The following is a 19,338-nucleotide window of genomic DNA, read 5'->3' as shown; positions in this document are numbered from 1 at the left end:
AAGTCCACAAGTTCAACAAGTCAAACATAATTAAGTCATCAACATGCTATGTTAGGCAATATACTTGTGGACCACATCCACGAGTTATTTAAATCGTACTAATGGACGAGGTCCACAAGTACAAAGAAGAATTAATACACTACAAATTTTAAAAGAGCATTTTTAAAAATAGTAAAATAAATTGAAATATTTCCAAACTATAACAAAATTTTTGGATTGTATAAGTGATAGCAAATGATAGGCTTCTATCACACTGTTATCAATGTTACTGATAGAAGGATATCCCTATAACTATCAAAGGTTTGTTATTGATATAATCTGAAATTTTTCTATAACTTGTAAATATATATTTTGTCAAATTTATTATTTTGACAATTCTTCAACTTTGAATAGCTTATTAAGATTTTTCTTTTATAACATTTGTCAACAAAAAAAAATCATGTTATAAATCAACACCAGAAACTACATATTTAAAAGGTACCATTATAGATTGAATTGATTAATATAATAGAAACTTATGAGCCACGCACAACGGTTTTCTCCTCGCATGCCTTCCACGATGAGGCGCAGGAACACTTGACGCGTTAGTAGTGGTGTCATAAGTTATGGAGAACTCTCGACACGTATCAGGTTGCAACCTTTAACTTGGTGGTCTGTGTTTCACACGTAAGAGAACCCCAACGCTTGAAAATGATACACCACTTGTTTTGAGAATTTGTTTGATGAACCAATATGTGATCTCAAAGATGGTGTCTCTTTGGGGTTTAACTATCTTATTTAGGTTTAATAGAGACTTTGATACCATATTTGATAGTATGAGATTCTATCTCAAAATCAATCGACAAAGAAAGGAGTAACCCTCATATGATATATATTATAAAGTTACTTTGATCATTATAGTTGAGATATACTTGTTTTGGTTTCTACCAACATTTTTATTCTATATAGATATATGGATTCAAAAGTAAATCTTGATTTCTTTTATATAGGTAAAAATAATACATTAATTTTTTCTTAGATGTTTGATATAGTTCCTATAAAACAATAAAAAAACTCAAAGTTGACTACTTCCACCTAGACAATTTGCTCATCTCTTGCCATAGAAAAAATATGTGTTTCTCACTCTACCACAAAATCTAAATATCGTACCCTTCTTGATGCTATTTTTGAGTTGCAATGTTTCGATGTTTGCTACTTACTAATATCATACCATTTTCTCGTTTGAGTTCTTTACAAGTACGTACAATTACACATCTATGTACTACTTATATTATTCCGTGGATGTTGTACTCAACAACTTCACAAACTCAAGTTGTCTCTACATTACCATCTTTATCAAAATTTTGAGGGAGCTAGAGTATCACCGTATATGCATTACCCAAGTTTGAAATTAATTTTTTTTAAAAGTCAGAGGCTACTGTAGTTGTTCTTTATCTATTTCATTTGTATTTTTAATTGAAAAGCATTGGATGAACAATAAAACAATTTTATTATCATATCATTTGTCAATGAAGTTAAATTATTTTATTTTTAAAGTAATTCCCTTCAATCCTATATATTATTCCAGATTTTGTGTGTTTCCTCTTTATGAAAAGTATAGGAATTGTTGGTTGTAATTTTGAAGATTCACTTTATTCACAATGAATATGAATTAAAGTTTACTATATGATTCTTCATTCTCTTTGGTAGCTGTCAGTTTTATGCATTAAAAACAAAAATTTCTATTTGATACATATCATCCATCGTTCTACCTTTCTCGACAGTCGAAAAAGATGGCTGTTCACAGAATCATTCTAAAAGAAATGGGACATAATCAAGGTATTAACTTTATTAAAAACGCCATCTACATTTACACCAATAGTTTGCATATTGATTGGTTCAATATATATCACTTACACACATTAATTATTTTTACAAAAAGTGTAGAATACTATTTCATTATTAAGTTAATTAATAATAACATCTGAATTAATTTTTATAATATTTCTTCAAATTTCTATGGACGTTGCTATTTTACCCATTTTTCTACCCATTTATTTGTAAAATTGAGATTTTGATTTTTTTTTTTTTTTTGTCAAAGGTTGATTTTAAATTGTTGAAAAAAATTGACTATCAACAATTAACGGAAAATCATAAAAGTTAGAAATTGATACAAGAATTTATTAATTAATTTGTTATAAATTTACAGTTAGAGATCGTTTTGCAATGGACTTAGACTTGGATATGAAACATTTGAATGTTCAATTTTATGAAAGTTTCAATAGAAATACTGATGCCATAGAAATTTTGAAAACCATGTATGGAAACGAATGAAATTGTTATAATTATTAGTTATTGAAACTTTTAAGGAGGATTAATGAGACTAAAATTGACCGTATTTAATGATCGTTTCAATAAAATAAGACAACATGAAGTACCCTCAAAACTAATAAATTTAAAAAGAAAACTAATTCTATATTTGTCAAAAAAAACGAAACACTTAGAAAAGGATCTCCCAAATCACATAGTGTTGTCGAAAAGGAAGTCGACAATAGTGCATCGGGGAGGGATATCTCAACGTGCAAACGAAAAGGCGGTAGAATTGACTTACTCCTGATGCCAAAAATGCAAAGAGATGAGCCATGTCGACAATAGGTGACTTCCAATGTCCCATCATAGAATTGACTTACTCCCGATGCCAAAAGGTACTCTCAACGCGACGTCAATGATGGTTGACCTAGCGCATTGCTTACAATGCCGAAGGAATAGCATTATTCTCGACATTCTATAGTGCGTCAGAAGATAATTTTAATACATTTTTCAATTATTATGTTCAATTTTTCCTACTGTGAAATACTCTTTTGGGTTCCGATTCGATTTAAATTCAATAAAATTATAAAAGACAAATAACACAAAATTATTAAAATACTAAATTTTAGTTTATATAATTAGAAACCAAATCCAAAATTTGAGGAATTGTTAAAAGTAATAGATTTTAAAAAACATTTACAACTTATAGCAAATTCTATAAGTCATTGACACATATAGTGATAGAATTCCAAATTTTGTTATAGTTTGTAAATATTTTAATTTATTTTATTATTTTAAGAAATGTATGATAAAAAGGTTTATTTATTAATATTTTTATTAAAAAAATTGAATTTTTTGTTTTTAGATTTTGGTAAAGTTATGTGTGAAAATCGATATTTTACTTATTTTTTCATTGAAATTGGGTGAAATGGAAGACGTTGACGTTTATTCCAAGATGGATATTTTAAACCTTTAACACAAACCAAGTAAAATTATATTCTTTTTTCGCTTAAGATTTATAGATTCAATTAATTTCACATTCTGGCTTTTGTGATTGTGACGTTATATTAAAAGAACAAAACCCAAAAACCAGTTTTAATCATTAGGACACATATTCGCTTCATATTATAAAATTATGGTTAAAATTCATTGTTTTTTTCTTTTAATATACAACCATTATATATGTGATTCCTCTCCATTAACCTTAAGCAAACTCTACTTTTATAAGATTAAAAATTATTTTGTTCCAAACTTTCATACTAACTACTAACAATTTTAATCTTTATATTTTCATTTTTTAACAATTTAATCCTTCAAATTCATTATGTAACGAATTTAATATTTATAACAATTTTAGTTAGTTGCCATCCTAGAAATTAGTTTTATGGTTCAATCACATTTCTCGTACAAAATATATCATAAAATAATAAAATTTGACATCTAATTCTTTAATGAATTTTTTTACATTATAAAGTTAATTGTTACAATTTTAAAAATAGGATGACTAAATTGTTATACTAAGAGTCTTTTCTATAGTTTATGAAATCTATATTTTGTTTTAGATTTTCAAATTTATCTAATTTAACAAATGTTTGTTTGACAATCATAACCCTTATATTGTGTGTTTTGAAAACTAATTAATTTTTAAATTATGTAATCCAAATGGTGTATATTTAAAAATATATATTTTTATATTTTATTGTATCCAAATTTTGAATTTTAAAATTTAAAAGTAGAATTATATTAAGTAAAGAAAAAAAAAAGCATTTAGAAACACAATACGCCATGTTATAAGCTCAGTTCCTTTTTACAAATATAAGATGCATTGTGATACTACAAAACAATAATTATTTATAATTTTAACAAAAATAATATTTATGAGCAATTTAATAATAGTTTACTGTCAACTGAATATTTGTGAGTAATTACAACTAATTTTAATTTATGTAATATCAAAATATATTTTAAACCATTATTTATATTAAACTTCAACGTATGAATCTGCAATCAAAGACATATGTAAAAGTATGAATAAAACTGTTTTCATTAGAGTAATTTGTTTTCAAACTCTCTACCAAGTTATCATCCTAAATGATTGGACAAAAATGTTTTTTTAACCTAAAATAAAAGAAGATGGAAATAAAAGAGAAAAGGAAAATTAGGCAGAGGTGTAGAAATTGAGACAAGAAAGAAGTAAGATGGACGTGTGTTTAATTAAAGCTTTAAATCTAGAACTTCACATTCTTTTCTTTAAGACAAGAAGAATACATTAATGTCCTTTTCACACTCATTTGCTTTTTATTTTCTCTTCCTTGAAGATTTCAATGTGTATAAATAAATGCCTACCAATTCCCAATTCCCAACACAATCAGATTAAACCTATTCAAATCTTTTTTGTTTTCCTTCTTCTATTTTCATATTCTATATCCCTCTCTCCACCCCCAAAACCATGGCCACTTCACTCAAGGCACCCTCCACTGCACCTATGCCTTTGCATTCTAAGCAATCAACCAACCCTAAGGAAGAGTTGAGCACTAGACATTACTCCGATGACCTCGTCACTGGCCATATTTACGCCAAACATCGTGACGATGATACTGTCAAAATTGATCTTCCGAATTACATCTCAGTTATTGAGAACATTATCGAAATTGCTGATCAAATTACCGATAATGTCCATCGAGTAAAAATACACAATATTATATTTCTATGTTGTGCACAAAGTTGTTAGTGTTTTGTTTTTTGCCTTTGTTGTACTTGCCTAATTTGTTTTTGTGATAGATAATTGTTGTTTCGTGTATTCATATATAGGGAATTGAGTGGCGTATGACACGTTCTGATGCAGCTTTGACAACTAGTAATGTTGTGATCGAGCCTCCACTTTGTATTCTTCATCGTATCTCTAGCCAGGTCATATACAGTTCAAAAAACTATTATACTATTGAGTATGTTTAAATATAAAATTAAAATATAGTAAAATTTCAAAATTTGTAAATCTATTAATGAATGTGACTCAATCTCTAAATTATATAATTTTTCGTTATAATGGTAAATATTTTAATAACTTTTTTATTTATAATCATTTATTTATTATTTGAACTTGTTATTTGACTGTGATTGAGTAATTTGTTTATTTGTTTGTTTCTTTTAAAATCTCTAACAAATTTCATGCATTTAACTTTTTTTTCTATTTGAAAAAAATTGTTTCCCACACTTGAAGGACTTTTTTACATTGATTAGGCAAGTACATGTGTGTGTACCTATATTATTTTAACAATTATTCTTTTTTTAAAAAAAATTTGTTGATATTGATTTTTGAAAACTACTTATTTTAGTTTTGAAATTTTTGTTCCTCTCATGAAAACATTAATATATACATGATTAGATGATAAACCTAAAAACTAACTTTATGAGTAGAAATTTTCTTAATCTAAATATTCTAAAATCAAAACATCAAATGGTTATCAAATATGACCTTCTTTTATCTAAATTTAAATGATATATATATATAAATAAAAGAATTACATTGTATAAAGAAATAATAAATTAAAATTCATTTTAAATTTCAATCCAATGCAATTGAAAGTTGAACTATTATATCCTCAGTTGTCATGCAAGGCTCCCGGTATAGAAAAAGCACATGAGACCACACTACAAATCTTTGAAACATTAGCAAATTATCCATGGGAAGCCAAAGCAGTTCTCACTTTGATAGCCTTTGCAACTGATTATGGAGACTTATGGCATCTTCACCACTATTCCCATGTTGATCCATTAGCAAAATCTTTGGCAATTATAAAAAGAGTAGCTTCTTTGAAAAAGCACCTAGACTCACTTCGATATCGACAAGTGATTCTCAACCCCAAAAGTCTAATCCAAAGCTGCTTACAAGCAATCAAACACATGAATGAGATTAAAGAATTTTCTAAATATGATGTGAAGGAACTTCCTGAATTGCCTTCTGCTCTTCGTCAAATCCCATTGATTACTTATTGGGTTATACACACAATTGTTGCAGCTAGAATTGAGCTCTCCACCTACCTCAGTGAAACTGAGTAAGTACTTTATTCTTACTTTTCAAATTATCCATTTTTTTTCTTAAATGTCACATTGGCGGTAGCTGTGATCTACCCAGTTATTTCTTTTATAATATCAGAGTCTAAAAGTTTACTGGGTATTCCATATAATAAAAAATATTGAAATCGGTTAAATTCGATATGTTAGATGAACTACTCCACTCATTAATTGACTGATTTAAGATAAAAGTTCGTGTCATATATTAACATAAAAATATGTTCAGTAGTATGTATAATACAATACTTAATACTTGTAGATAGGTCCTTTGTTTGGAATGGATCACAATACTTAAAGATCTAAAATCAAGTTTGTATTTCTAACAACAAATTTAATTCATTATAATTAACTATGGCTTTTTCAGGAATCAGCCACAGAGATATTTGAATGAATTATCTGAAAAAATGGCCATTGTACTGGCTGTGCTTGAAAAGCATCTAGACGCCATCCGAGAACAACATGGTCAAATAATTTTAATTTCCTTAGTTATTTTTATTATTAATTTTGGTTGTTAATATTTTATTGGAATTGAGCTAATTAAAAATAACATTAAATTGGGTTGTGTTTTTCTTTATGACAGAGGAGGTTGATCTGTACCGATGGTTGGTTGATCACATTGAACATTATCAGACTGACATTACATTGGTACTTCCCAAGCTGCTTAGTGGCAAACCTGAAACCAAACCCCTTTTTGATGGCTCTTCTTTAAAAGAGGTCTGTCTTCTATTCATAACTTATTATATTTTATTGCTTGTTGAAAAAATAATGTTACAATTGCCTATGTTCATTTTTAAATATCAAAATTATGTGTTTTATCAAAAGGGTATATGTTGTTAGAAGTGTTGAAATACTCTCATCTGCTTGCAATTTTGGATTGTGGGATGAGATTTTTTCACTTCGCTGCTCTGTAGTGCGCGAAAAATCTCTTGATTGAAAAACTTTCCTCTAGTCTTTCTGTTATTTTTTTCATTTTTTTTGTTCTTGAGCTTCACTCTAGCTCTTACTTTGTAATTCATTTTTTTTAACAATAAAGAGGAAAAGGAGATCAAAAGGTGCACAAGATAGTTGAACTAATCTGACACAATTGTAGCATTCTTATCATACTTTGTACTCATCTCTATTCTCTTCTATTGTTGACAATGAATTACTTTTAAGTGAGTACGATAAGAGACTAACGTAACTAAGTGCAAAATTAACGCATTTTTTGTAGGTTACCGTTCACGAAAGTTTGTTGGGAAAGAACGTGATATTGGTAATTTCTGGGTTGGATATCTCCGTTGATGATCTAACTGCTATTCATCAAGTTTACAGTGAATTGAAAGCTAGAGATGCAAACTATGAGATAATTTGGATTCCAATAATCCCAGAGCCTTATCAAGAAGAAGATCGGAAGAGATATGAATATTTGCGATCTACAATGAAATGGCATTCAGTAGAGTTTACTACAAAGATATCTGGGATGAGATATATTGAAGAAAAATGGCAACTTAGAGAGGATCCATTAGTTGTGGTGTTAAACCCACAATCTAAAGTGGTATTTGCAAATGCAATTCATCTAATTCGAGTTTGGGGAACTGAAGCAATTGATTTTACACATGATAGAGCCAAAGCTTTGCTAAGAAGAAATTGGCCTGATTCCACTCTCCTCAAATTCACTCACCAACCAAGACTTCAAAATTGGGTATGTATACATTTTTTAATCCCTTCCTATCTAAATTATAAAATACCTTCAAATCTTCCTTCTAACTTCAACCGTTTCTTTAATAAATATTTCAATACTATATTGTATATATAAAAAATGTTCTAATTTGCAACCCTATTGAAAATAATTATAGAGATAACAAAATTTCATAGTCGCTTATTAGTGATAGCAACTCATGAATATCTATGATCATCTCTATATCAATGTCTAGCAGTATCTATCGACGATATTTTGCTATATTTATAGGTTCATTTTATTGTATCTAAAAAATACATCCCTCCCTCTATATGTGTATACGTATAATTTAGACTATGCATAATATATTATATGGTAGTTGTTAGATAACATAAAACTTTTATCTCAAAAACAAATGACAACAATTATGTATGTTTTGAGTTCATATTTTAGGATCAGATCCCAATTATTTTTCAGATCATTTAATGTCGAATGGACTAAAAAGAATAGCCTGTCTAAGTATTTTATTACCAACATGGGATCCTCAATAACAAGAACACAGAATGGAAAATTGGATCGCTACCTAGTCAAGGCCACCACCATATACTTTCCTAAATTCCATATTTCATACAAATTTTTAAAGAATTTCATATTTTGAAATATTTTTTAAAAATCAAGAATAACATTGTAACTATTTTCAACTACCAACCACCCAACTGTATTATGGGAAACAATTGACAAGGGTATTTTTGTTATAAATAATTTAGCCTTTCTCTCTTCTATTTTGTTTGTTTCTACTTGTTATCTGGGTTGTGTTGATATCTTTTTCATACAGATAAGGCAAGAGAAAAGCATCCTATTCTATGGAGGAAAAGACTCAAAGTGGATCCAACAATTTGAAGAGAGGGCTGACATTTTGAAAAGTGATCCTTTGATAATGGATGGAGGTTCATTTGAGATTGTACGAATTGGAAAAGATACAAAAGGAGAGGATGATCCATCACTCATGGCTCGTTTTTGGACAACACAATGGGGTTATTTTGTAGTGAAGAGCCAAATAATAGGTTCAAGTGCAAGTGAAACAACCGAAGACATTTTAAGATTGATATCATACCAAAATGAAGATGGTTGGGTTGTTCTAGCTGTAGGAACAGCCCCAGTGCTGGTTGGTCGTGGGATTTTGATATTGAAATTACTTGAAGAGTTCCCGAAATGGAAGCAAAGTTTGAGGATAAAGGCTTTCCCTGATGTGTTTAGAGAATATTTCAATGAATTGGCTCTACAGAGTCATCAATGTGATCGAGTAATTCTTCCGGGATTTAGTGGATGGATTCCGATGATTGTGAATTGTCCTGAATGTCCTCGTTTCATGGAGACTGGTATTAGCTTCAAGTGTTGCCACGGAGGTGCTCATATGTGAAAGGGGATTTGATTGAGTGAAAGGTGATGGAATTCATGTTTTTTATGTTATACTATTATTATTACTATTACTATATTACTAAAATGAAAGATGTTCCATTTGGTTATTCTATATGAATTTATATTAAAATCTCGAGTCCATCAGGTCTCGTTGTTATCATTTGATATGCTTTTGTACGATCGATTATTAATTATGATATAAAATGATCATTAGATCTTTCCTTAATCTCAATACAAGTATGTTATTTTGTTTGCTTGTCATTTAGATTCTTAGAAACAAAATGAATATCTTAGTTGTGTTTATATTGAACTTTTACTTTATCTAAAATTTAGAAAGAATATATAATAAATAATGCTTATGAAAGGTGATTTACGACATTTGTTAAAAAACTCTTGATAATATATCAATTAGATTCAAAGTATTAGTATATGTAGCAACATTTTAAGAAATTTACAATTATAGGAAAATCGATCAGAGTCTATCAATAATAGAAGTCTATCACCAATAGACCATATTACAAAATATTGGTTTATCACTAATAAATTATAAGATTTTACCCGAGATAAAAGAATATCATAGATAGACTTTGTGATATTTGTATTCTTTTTAAATATTGTTATACACTTAATTATTATCCTTAAAATCGCTATCTATTATAATTACTAAATATATCTTCTTAAAAGAAAATAATTATGTAATTAAAACTTAAACATTACAATATAACATCAAAGAAAAAGTATGAGATATATGTATATAAAATTCATGGTCTTCGAGGTTAGAAAATGTAATTAGCTAGGGATATGATCATGTACATACCCAAATGATTTTTGAACAAGATATTAAAGAAAAATGGATGATCATCTCAACTAGGTTGTCACTTCCACAACATCCTCGTAATCTCTCAAGACCAGACCAAAAGAAATGCATTCAAAATAATAGAGTGGAAGAGGAACTAAAGAAAAATTCCAATCAGTTTAGAGCAATGATAAGGCCATTGTAATTACAAAAAATATTTGATTTAGTACTGTAACATCCCAAAAGTTAAGATAATATTAAATTTGAGAAAATAATATGATAAAAAATAACCTTTAACTATATCTAAAGTTATTAAGCTACAAAATTAGCTAGAGTAAAGATTCAACACATAACACACAAAAACTTTGGATAACTCAGTTCGACAAATACAACCTACATCTGAGGAGTTTCTTTGCTCAAATAAGAAATATTATTGAGATTCATAAGTTTATAACTCAAACACCAAAGCTACAAATATTTCGTTATCATTATAACTTAATTAAAGATATAAAGACAGAACAGGCTCCCCTTAACGGTATTGATGAATCTCTTTGAAGACAGATTCAAGCTCCTCCTCAATCAGTGGGAAGTACAGTGATATAGCACAACCGAATTGCATTCCCTTTTAAAGTCGATGATAGTGCGTCTTTTTTTCACACCCAAAATATGTAGAACAACACTATATATATCTTGTAAATTAATATATAAATATCTTTTATAAAATCTTCCAGATATTGCATGCTCCTCAAGATCTACCAATATTCCTTAAATATAGGAACACTTAAAAATATGTTGAATTTCGTTTGACAAAATATTTCAACAAACTCTCCCTTTTTGCCAAACACACACATCTTCTTTTTTTGAACAAACATAGTTTGTGCTTGCTGGACGAACAACACATGTTCACACATAGAAGATCAGTCATAACTGGGAATATACAAAATCCATTTAGTTCTTTCAAAAGCTAAGTGCGAAGCTAATGGCTAAATATTGAGCTACATATATAGCAACACTCTTGTATACTTTTCACAAAAAAAAGAAAAAAAAGAAAAAACAAGGGAGCACAGTATTTGGATCATCAACCAATAATCAAAATAATAGTAGCGCCAAACAAGAACAACCCAAAACACAAACAGCACATCCAACATAATACTCCCCCTTGAGCATAAAGAGAATCAAGATGTAGAAAGACCAGGATCACCAGAAGCAGACAAGACAGACTTCAAATAACGAAGAAGATTGTTTATCTCAACATGATGATCAGTGAGTAACACAATAGATGTGCCAGGAGCACGAGACTCCACCATAAGACAGTTTTTGATCCGAAAAGCAGCAGTAGCAGACAAAGTAACCGCAGTGACAGAGAAACCAACAGACTCAGAGTCAAAAGTAGGAGCTAAGCGCGAGGAACGAACAATGTGCTCAATATCCGGCACATGGGCACCATTGGAGACAAGGAGGGGAAATCAACGATTTTTGTGAAGACAACATTTGCGAAAGTTGCTTGGTGACATTTTCCTTTCCACGATGGTCTCGATTAAGGAAAATGGATTTTCACTTGCGATTTTTTCTAAATCACAAAGTGAGTGCTCCATCAATTCTTTCATATCCTTCATCCCTTCCCCGCTTGTTGCCTTGCATGTCTACCAATGCTTCCTCATAGGTACGTAATCCTTTTTTTTGTGTGTGTTTTTTGGCTCTTCCGATCTACTTCTGAAACCATTTTCCATTTCACTCTACTTGCAAGATTCTGCTTTTTTTTATACCAATCGATTAACGATTTTTAATTTCTTTTTATGACTTTTTTAAAGCAAGGTTTAGGGTTTCATTTACAGTGTATGGTGTTTAGTGATTCAAGTTTTAGAACATTTTGTTGTACTTCTTCTTTGATTTAATGTTCAATAATCAAAATAATTTTCTTTTCAGTTGAAGTGGTTTAGATTCTCCTCATTTGGGTCTGAATCTATTATCTTTGTTTATATCATTCTCTTAGAAATTACCTTCCAATGACAGAATCCAAGTTTTGTTGTCTTTTAGAAGTTGTGTATCCTTTGTTCTTATTTACTTTACGAATGTGATACAACATTAAATTACCATAATCTTAGAGACATGGTAGAAGTTTGGGTTTCGCATGATTGAGGTTTTGGTGGGTGAGGTTCTTTTGATGTGTACACTGCACAGGTTACTTTCAAACTTCTTAATTATTAAGGCAGATGAAGAGTAATTTCTTGTAGGATTTCATCTTCTCAATAACTACAAATCATATCGGAGGTCTACGTTAATTTAGTTATATTCTTTGTTAATGTTTTTTCTTCTTTTTTATTTGTTGGACAAATCTGGTTGATATATTATTATTCTAACTTTTTAAACTATTTATGCATCTATGATAAATTTACTCACATTACTTTTACAATTTTGTTTTGATTGGTATTTAGTTTGTTCTTTTATAAATTATTTTTTCTCTATTATTTATTAATTATTTTTTTCAATTACGTGGTAGTTGAAAATTTTAAATTGAACGAATCATATGGGATTTCATGGATTTGACTGTGGATATTTTTCATATTTACTTCCACCTATAATATATGTGGTATAGTTGAGAGTAATTTAAATTTGAAATCATATTTTAAATTTATATTTAATATATATAGTAATCATTTCATTATTTATTAATGGTGGTCAACTAATTTGAAACTACAATTTATTGGTTAACACTACCATTTGAACATTTTTTTTAATATAACTATATCACTTCTCCTCCTTGAACACACCACCTCTTTATTTTGTATCTAAAATTTACTCTATTGAGATTGAGGTCATAACATTCCCGATCGATTATCGTTGAGAGGTAAATTATTTTCAATCTATCTTTGTATAGAGATTTTGATCTATATTATTACTTTATTTTTTTTCTAATATTATTACTTTCCTCTTCTTTGATATTTTGTTTGGGGATATGTGGACTTTTCTTTGTTAATACATACATGGGTCACATTCAACTATCATGAAATGAGCTTATATTATATACATGGTAATGTAACTTTTAACAATATTTTATACATTATTAGTTTCGCTTATCCCATCTCGTTGACTGTTTTATTTTACTTTTTTTTTTTTGTAGTTCTATCTTGTCTTGCCTCGCACACTCTGTTAATCTTAGATACTCACCACTACGTATTGTGTTCTTTTTCTTCCCACATTTGTATGTGAATTTTTGCGTTTTTAATTTCTTTAATTTGTTAGTACATTCATGTTTTGTATATTATGATTTTCTAATATTTGTTATATTATTTATTTTAACCTTTGAGAATCCTTTATTTGAAATATAGTTGTAATATTATTTTTTTTCTTATCAAGTTAATTTATATTGTTCACTTGTTACAATAAAACAAAAGGATTGCACATGTTTTTTATAAACAAAAATTTTCCTTGAAATGCCTAGTTTGAGAAGAAGAATGATATTGACTTGTTTTAGAAACAAATGGAATGAGTTTTTTTTTTTTTTTTGAGATAAAAATAAGGGAAAGCTAAAAAGAAAAAGAGCGAAGACAGAGAACACAAAGAAAGAATTGGACAATGTTCTTCACTGTATAATAGCCAATAGAAGATGGATATACAAAAGGTAAACAAAAAGGAACGATTACATATTTGACAGCTAAGGAAAAAAGGAAGACCAAAGAAGGAAGAAATTAAATGAGATCCTATATTTTGTTAAATACCAAAAATAAATTAAAAGGAGAATTACAGAAGAAGAAATATTTGTATGTTGTAAAAGTTTGTAACTTTTTTCTTTAAAAATATTTGCCTAAAAAATAACAATGTGATTAATTGATGTGGTATTTGGTTGTTATACAAAAGAATAAGTTTTAGTAACTACATAAAATTTGTATAAAATTGAATTATAAAATTTCAATTTCATATAAAATTAAAACTTATAAATCAGAAAACAAATATGTCATAAAAATGACAAAAAAAGATTAAAGAAGAAATTAAAAGCAAATTTGTTACAAGGATTTTTGTTACTTTCGTTTTTAAAATGAAAGCTAAATTATTAACTGCAAATTGAAACATTGGTAAATTTGTTACAAAGTAATATATTAGAACTTTTGTTATCAAGAAAAAAATTATAGAAGAAGATAATCTTGTATTTTTTAAAAAAGCAATGCTAAGTTAAAATCAAGTAAATCTCACGAGTTTTTTAAAAAAAATAAAAGGCACTATTGTGTTTTCTAAAAGCGAAACTAAATTAAGAAAATTTTCGTCTACTTGAACTTAACTTTTTTTTTTGTCTAATTCATGTCAAACGATATAGCTTGAGATGTTTTTCTATGATGTGTACTATGTTAAGAATAAGGCTTGGAAGCCACTCAATACGTAGATGTCGAAGAGATAGTTGCAACTTTCTTGCATCTTGTAGCACACAATGTTAAGAATATAGGACAGCTTGTCGACATTTTGCAAGGTCCGATGAGACATTGTCGAGACACTTCAACATTGTTCTTAATGCAGTTCTTAGACTCCATGAAATCTAATGACCCATTCATATTCGTACGAGAAGTGGCAATAGTTTCAAGTATATAATCAACCAACCCAATTACTTTACAATAATTATGTACTTGTATGAAATGACGAATAAAAAGCCTTTTACCACTACAAGAAATTTATTATTCAGTAACAAAATTTTAGTAACACAAGTAATTTTTGTCACTAAACATACATTTATAGTGATGCAAAAAAAATGTCCCAAGGGATTATTATTAGCGACAAATTTTTAATCCGCATCACTACAAGAATTAGTAACACAACAATAATGTCACTAAAAAGTGAAATAGTTTTACAACAAAATTAGTTTGTTGCTAAAACTTTAGCAAAATTTCCCCAATTTCAATTTCTCTCCCACTTTTCATTAAACAATTTATTAAATATATATATATTTTTTTATCTTTCCCCCTTTCTCTCCACCTCTTCACAATGACCCCTCCCAAAAACTCGATCCCAATTCTTCACCCTTTGGATAATGTGTATAAACATCCTTTATTATAGCCTATTTTATTAGAATAATGAGGCCAAAACGCATAACAGAGGACCTGACCAAAACGCACAACTTATATTGTAAATTCATGAATATTTAGAAATACATCATACATAAGCATCATGCATATTTTATGCAATTTTCATGTCTTTAACGCGAAATTATTAGAAAGGAAGAAACTAGTGAATCGCAGAGACATCTCGTGCAAAGGCTACGCGATAGAAACTCATTTGGCGACTAACACCTCTAGGCGAGGAACCACATCATCACGTGAGGAAGATTCACTGAATGACAAGGATGGTAGTTGAAGCTGGTGTAACGTGAAAAGATTGCAATTGGTGTTGACATGCTCAGAGGAATAGAATTATTTTTCGCTGAAAGTAGCTATGAAAGAACTCCTTCTTCATCAAGGGAAGCACGTTTCAATGAGTTAAACAAAGTGGATATTTTAGATATTTCTTTGTAATATATATTGTTCATACTGTATAATGGCTGAAGACCCACATTCTTTAATATATATATTACATGCTTATACCACTTCAATCGTCCATCATTTCTTGGCTTTTCACTTATTAATATGTTATTAGTAGTTAGATTTGTAATAAGTTTTTGATAAGATATTTAACTTATAATTTTTATCTCGTTAGTTGAGCTAATCTCATTGCTTGGCCAATGTAAGTTGTCAACTATCTGAGAGGGTAGGTAGCAAGCAAGGACATGACTAACATGCGCTGTGTCACAATCGTAGCGTTTCAACCTCGAGACGGACGATTGTGCGGTACTTGTTCTAGCTCAATGAACAAGTCAATCGATAAAAATTCAAGAGTTGTGGGTAAAGTCGACGTATGTCGTAACCTTCCTTGGCGTTTTAGAGAAATTTTATTTATAAAACGCGGGAAAGAAAGAAATACATTGAAATAGACGTTATGATAAGCAGTAAAGACTGTCAATTACAAGAAAAAAGGGTTGCTTGCAAATAGTACAACTAATACTCGAGTGGGGATTCAACTGATATGTCTCCCCTATAGTACATTTTGAACATTTTCAGCTCTGATAAGCTTGCATATGAAAATGTCGAAACTTCACACCCAAGCTTTATGACCTAGAATGAAAAGCAAACACCTAAACTAGTTATAGGAATTAAAGATGAGATAAACTGGGGGTAATCAGAGCATATAACCAAAGGTAAACACACTTTGAAAAAATATGTCCGTGACACGCTGCAGCCACCTATTTTTATCTTACACATATTTTTTTAAAAAAATAATAATAGTATTAGTAATAATGGTTAAACTTTTATTTACTTATTTTTAAAAAGGTAAAAAATTAGTAATAACATAATATCTCATTTTTATCATTTTAGGAAATAAAAAAATCAATTTATTTTTCAAAAAATATATTTTAATATCACATTTATCTCATTTGTACAATTTTAGGAAATAAGATCTTCTAAATATCACTTTTGACTTATTTATATCCTTTTAGGGAAAAGAAAAAGAAAATCAATTTTAAACAAAAATATTTTAATATCCATTTAATTTATTAATTTAATTTTACACAATCTCAAAATATTTTATATAATTTACCTCATTTATTTTAGGAAAATGAAAATTTATTTTATTCATATAATATCCAATTTTGATTTTATTTTGATTATTTTTTTCTAATTTGTGGTACACTCCAGTATATAAATAGAGACCTTTGTCATTTGGAAAAGAAAAAGAAAATTGCTTAGATAAAAAGTTCGTTAGAGTGAGTTTGTAGAAATAAAACTTTTAGAGTGAATCTTTGCAAAAAAAAAAAAAAAAAAAATCTGCAAAATGTAGGTTTTTCTTATTCTTTTCATTACCTTATTGTCTTTACTCTTTTTTTTTACTTTATCTTAAGCAAATCAAATCTCATGTTGAAATAAACTTAGTTGGAGGTTGCATTTGGTAGGGATTTAATCCCAAGGATCCGCATCTCATACAACAAATAATTTCTTTCGGATTCGAATCCATATTTTTCTTCTCTTCCTAAAAGATAGAGAGAAATGTAAGAAAATGTAGAAAGAATTTAGTATTTTTTACTACTTTTTTCTTTCTTTTATCATCATTTTTTTAAAAAAAAATCTTTTAGCCTTTTTCTTCTCTCTAAAAAATAGGGAGAAATAAAATTACATCAGAAAAATGTTCATTTTTTATTTATTTATCGGTATTTCATTTTTTTTCTTTTCTTAAATCCCAACTCTTAACTTTTATTTTCTTTTTCTCTAAAATATAGAGGAAATGAACGAGGATAGATAAAATTCTATTATTATTATTATGATTATCATCATAATGATCATGATGATGATCATTATTATTATGATGATTAGGATGATTATTATGATTATGATCATCCTAACATTATTTGTTATATTGTTGTTGTTATTATTATTATTAATTATAATTACAATTGTTATTTTTTTTATTATAATTATTATTTTTCTTTCTTTATTCATTCCTTATTTTTTCCTTTTTTCCTTTTATTTATTGTTATTATGTTTCCTTTCTTTTACTTATTCACGTAGCTATCATAATTATTGTTATATGCATTTAATACTTATTCACGTAACTATCATAATTTTTGTTATATGCAATTAAATCTAACTCTTTGTATTAAATTTTTTTAACGTTTTAAAATTCTTTCAATTTAAATTTTTTTGTTTTAAAATAAAAATTATTTTAATCATTTAGCAAATTTGTCTATAATGTTATAAATTTTTTTATGCTTTTCAAAACTTTCAAAATTTTATCTATGATTTCATAAGGTTTCCCGAATCTTTTCTAATAAATTAACATTTTTCTTTAAATAAAATCCTATGATGGAATTTAGGAAATTTGAGAATCCGATTTTCTAGAATTATTGAGATGAGGGATCACATTGGAAGTCCAATATGTGATCCCAAGAAAAAATAAATTTAATCAATGTTTTAAAAAAAAATCTTTATTCGAAAACTAGTCTATGATAGATTTTGTGAAATTGTAATAATTTTTCATTTTTTTAATGTGAGAAATTTCCTTTACTATATAGTCTGATTAATGGAATATTATTCACTTATTTTATGAGATCATTACCTCAAATATAGGAGTAATGAGGGATAAAATTGTAAAGACCCGACTTTTCTAACTAAGCCAAAGTCGTTAAATTAACCCAAAGACTTGAGTTTACACAAAGTACTAAATTAAAAAAAACTTAAAAATACAAAATTTATGTTTGAGTCCTGTTTAAAATAACCAAAACTTTCAAGGAAAAACTTATAATTTTCAACTTTTTGGATACGGTTAAACCTCAAATTTTCTAATCAGTCTCAAGTACAAAAAAATAAAAACAAAAAAAACAAAAAGATAAATCATCAAGCGGAAGCGAATTTAAAATGTCCCCTATGGCGATCACGCTTCCTTCCTTCCCCTCGCCGGTTTGCCGCCCTTGTTACTTTTGCCTGAAAAATTAAACATAAAGGGGTGAATATTAGAATACTCAGTAAGGGACCCACAACTGGTCCCGTTAGGGGAAAATAAACTATTAGCTCCCTATGGAAAACCCTGCACAGTCACAGTCTTGTGATCCTGAAGGATTCACACTATCAGTCTAACGCCCTATAGGACGCATAATCAGTCTAGTGTTCTGCAGAAACACATATCAGTCTAGTAATCCCGAAGGATATACATCAGTCTTGTGATCCCGAAGGATGCACATAAAGGTGGTGATCCCGTAGGACACCAACAAGGTAACTGTCCAATAGGAAACTAATCATTTTCCCCTCAATTCAGTCTAAACATCTTAACAGTCAATCTCAATTCAATTAAATGTCCTCATCGCTTAAACTCTTAACTAAATACCCAATAGTCAATCTATTCTATCTTAGCCCAAAGCCAGTCAAAAGCATATCAGTGTATCAGTCAACAACTAGGCAATCATAACATTCATTTCAGTCTACAAGAACACTACCACGACCTTTCCTCGATTCAAATAAACACAACCATAACCACATATCATATATTCAGACAAATAACAGCCCACCAGTTCCACTCTATGTTTATACCAAAA

General features: G+C 28.7%; 1 protein-coding gene across 1 annotated transcript; it reads left to right on the top strand.

The window, feature by feature from the left end:
* The first annotated feature begins 4,657 nt into the window (after positions 1-4,657).
* Positions 4,658-9,671, top strand: LOC101222989 (protein SIEVE ELEMENT OCCLUSION B). The gene is made up of 7 exons (XM_011650865.2): positions 4,658-4,972; positions 5,101-5,199; positions 5,896-6,344; positions 6,728-6,825; positions 6,944-7,077; positions 7,574-8,044; positions 8,856-9,671. Exons 1-7 carry the CDS (start codon positions 4,739-4,741, stop codon positions 9,438-9,440), a joined length of 2,070 nt encoding a protein of 689 aa, XP_011649167.1. The 5' UTR covers positions 4,658-4,738; the 3' UTR covers positions 9,441-9,671.
* Positions 9,672-19,338: the final 9,667 nt, after the last annotated feature.

The sequence above is a fragment of the Cucumis sativus genome, chromosome 2 (assembly GCF_000004075.3).
Source record: "Cucumis sativus cultivar 9930 chromosome 2, Cucumber_9930_V3, whole genome shotgun sequence".
Classification (NCBI taxonomy): Eukaryota; Viridiplantae; Streptophyta; class Magnoliopsida; order Cucurbitales; family Cucurbitaceae; genus Cucumis; species Cucumis sativus.
Note: the sequence above shows the minus strand (reverse complement) of the source record. Positions and strands in the feature narration are given on the sequence as shown.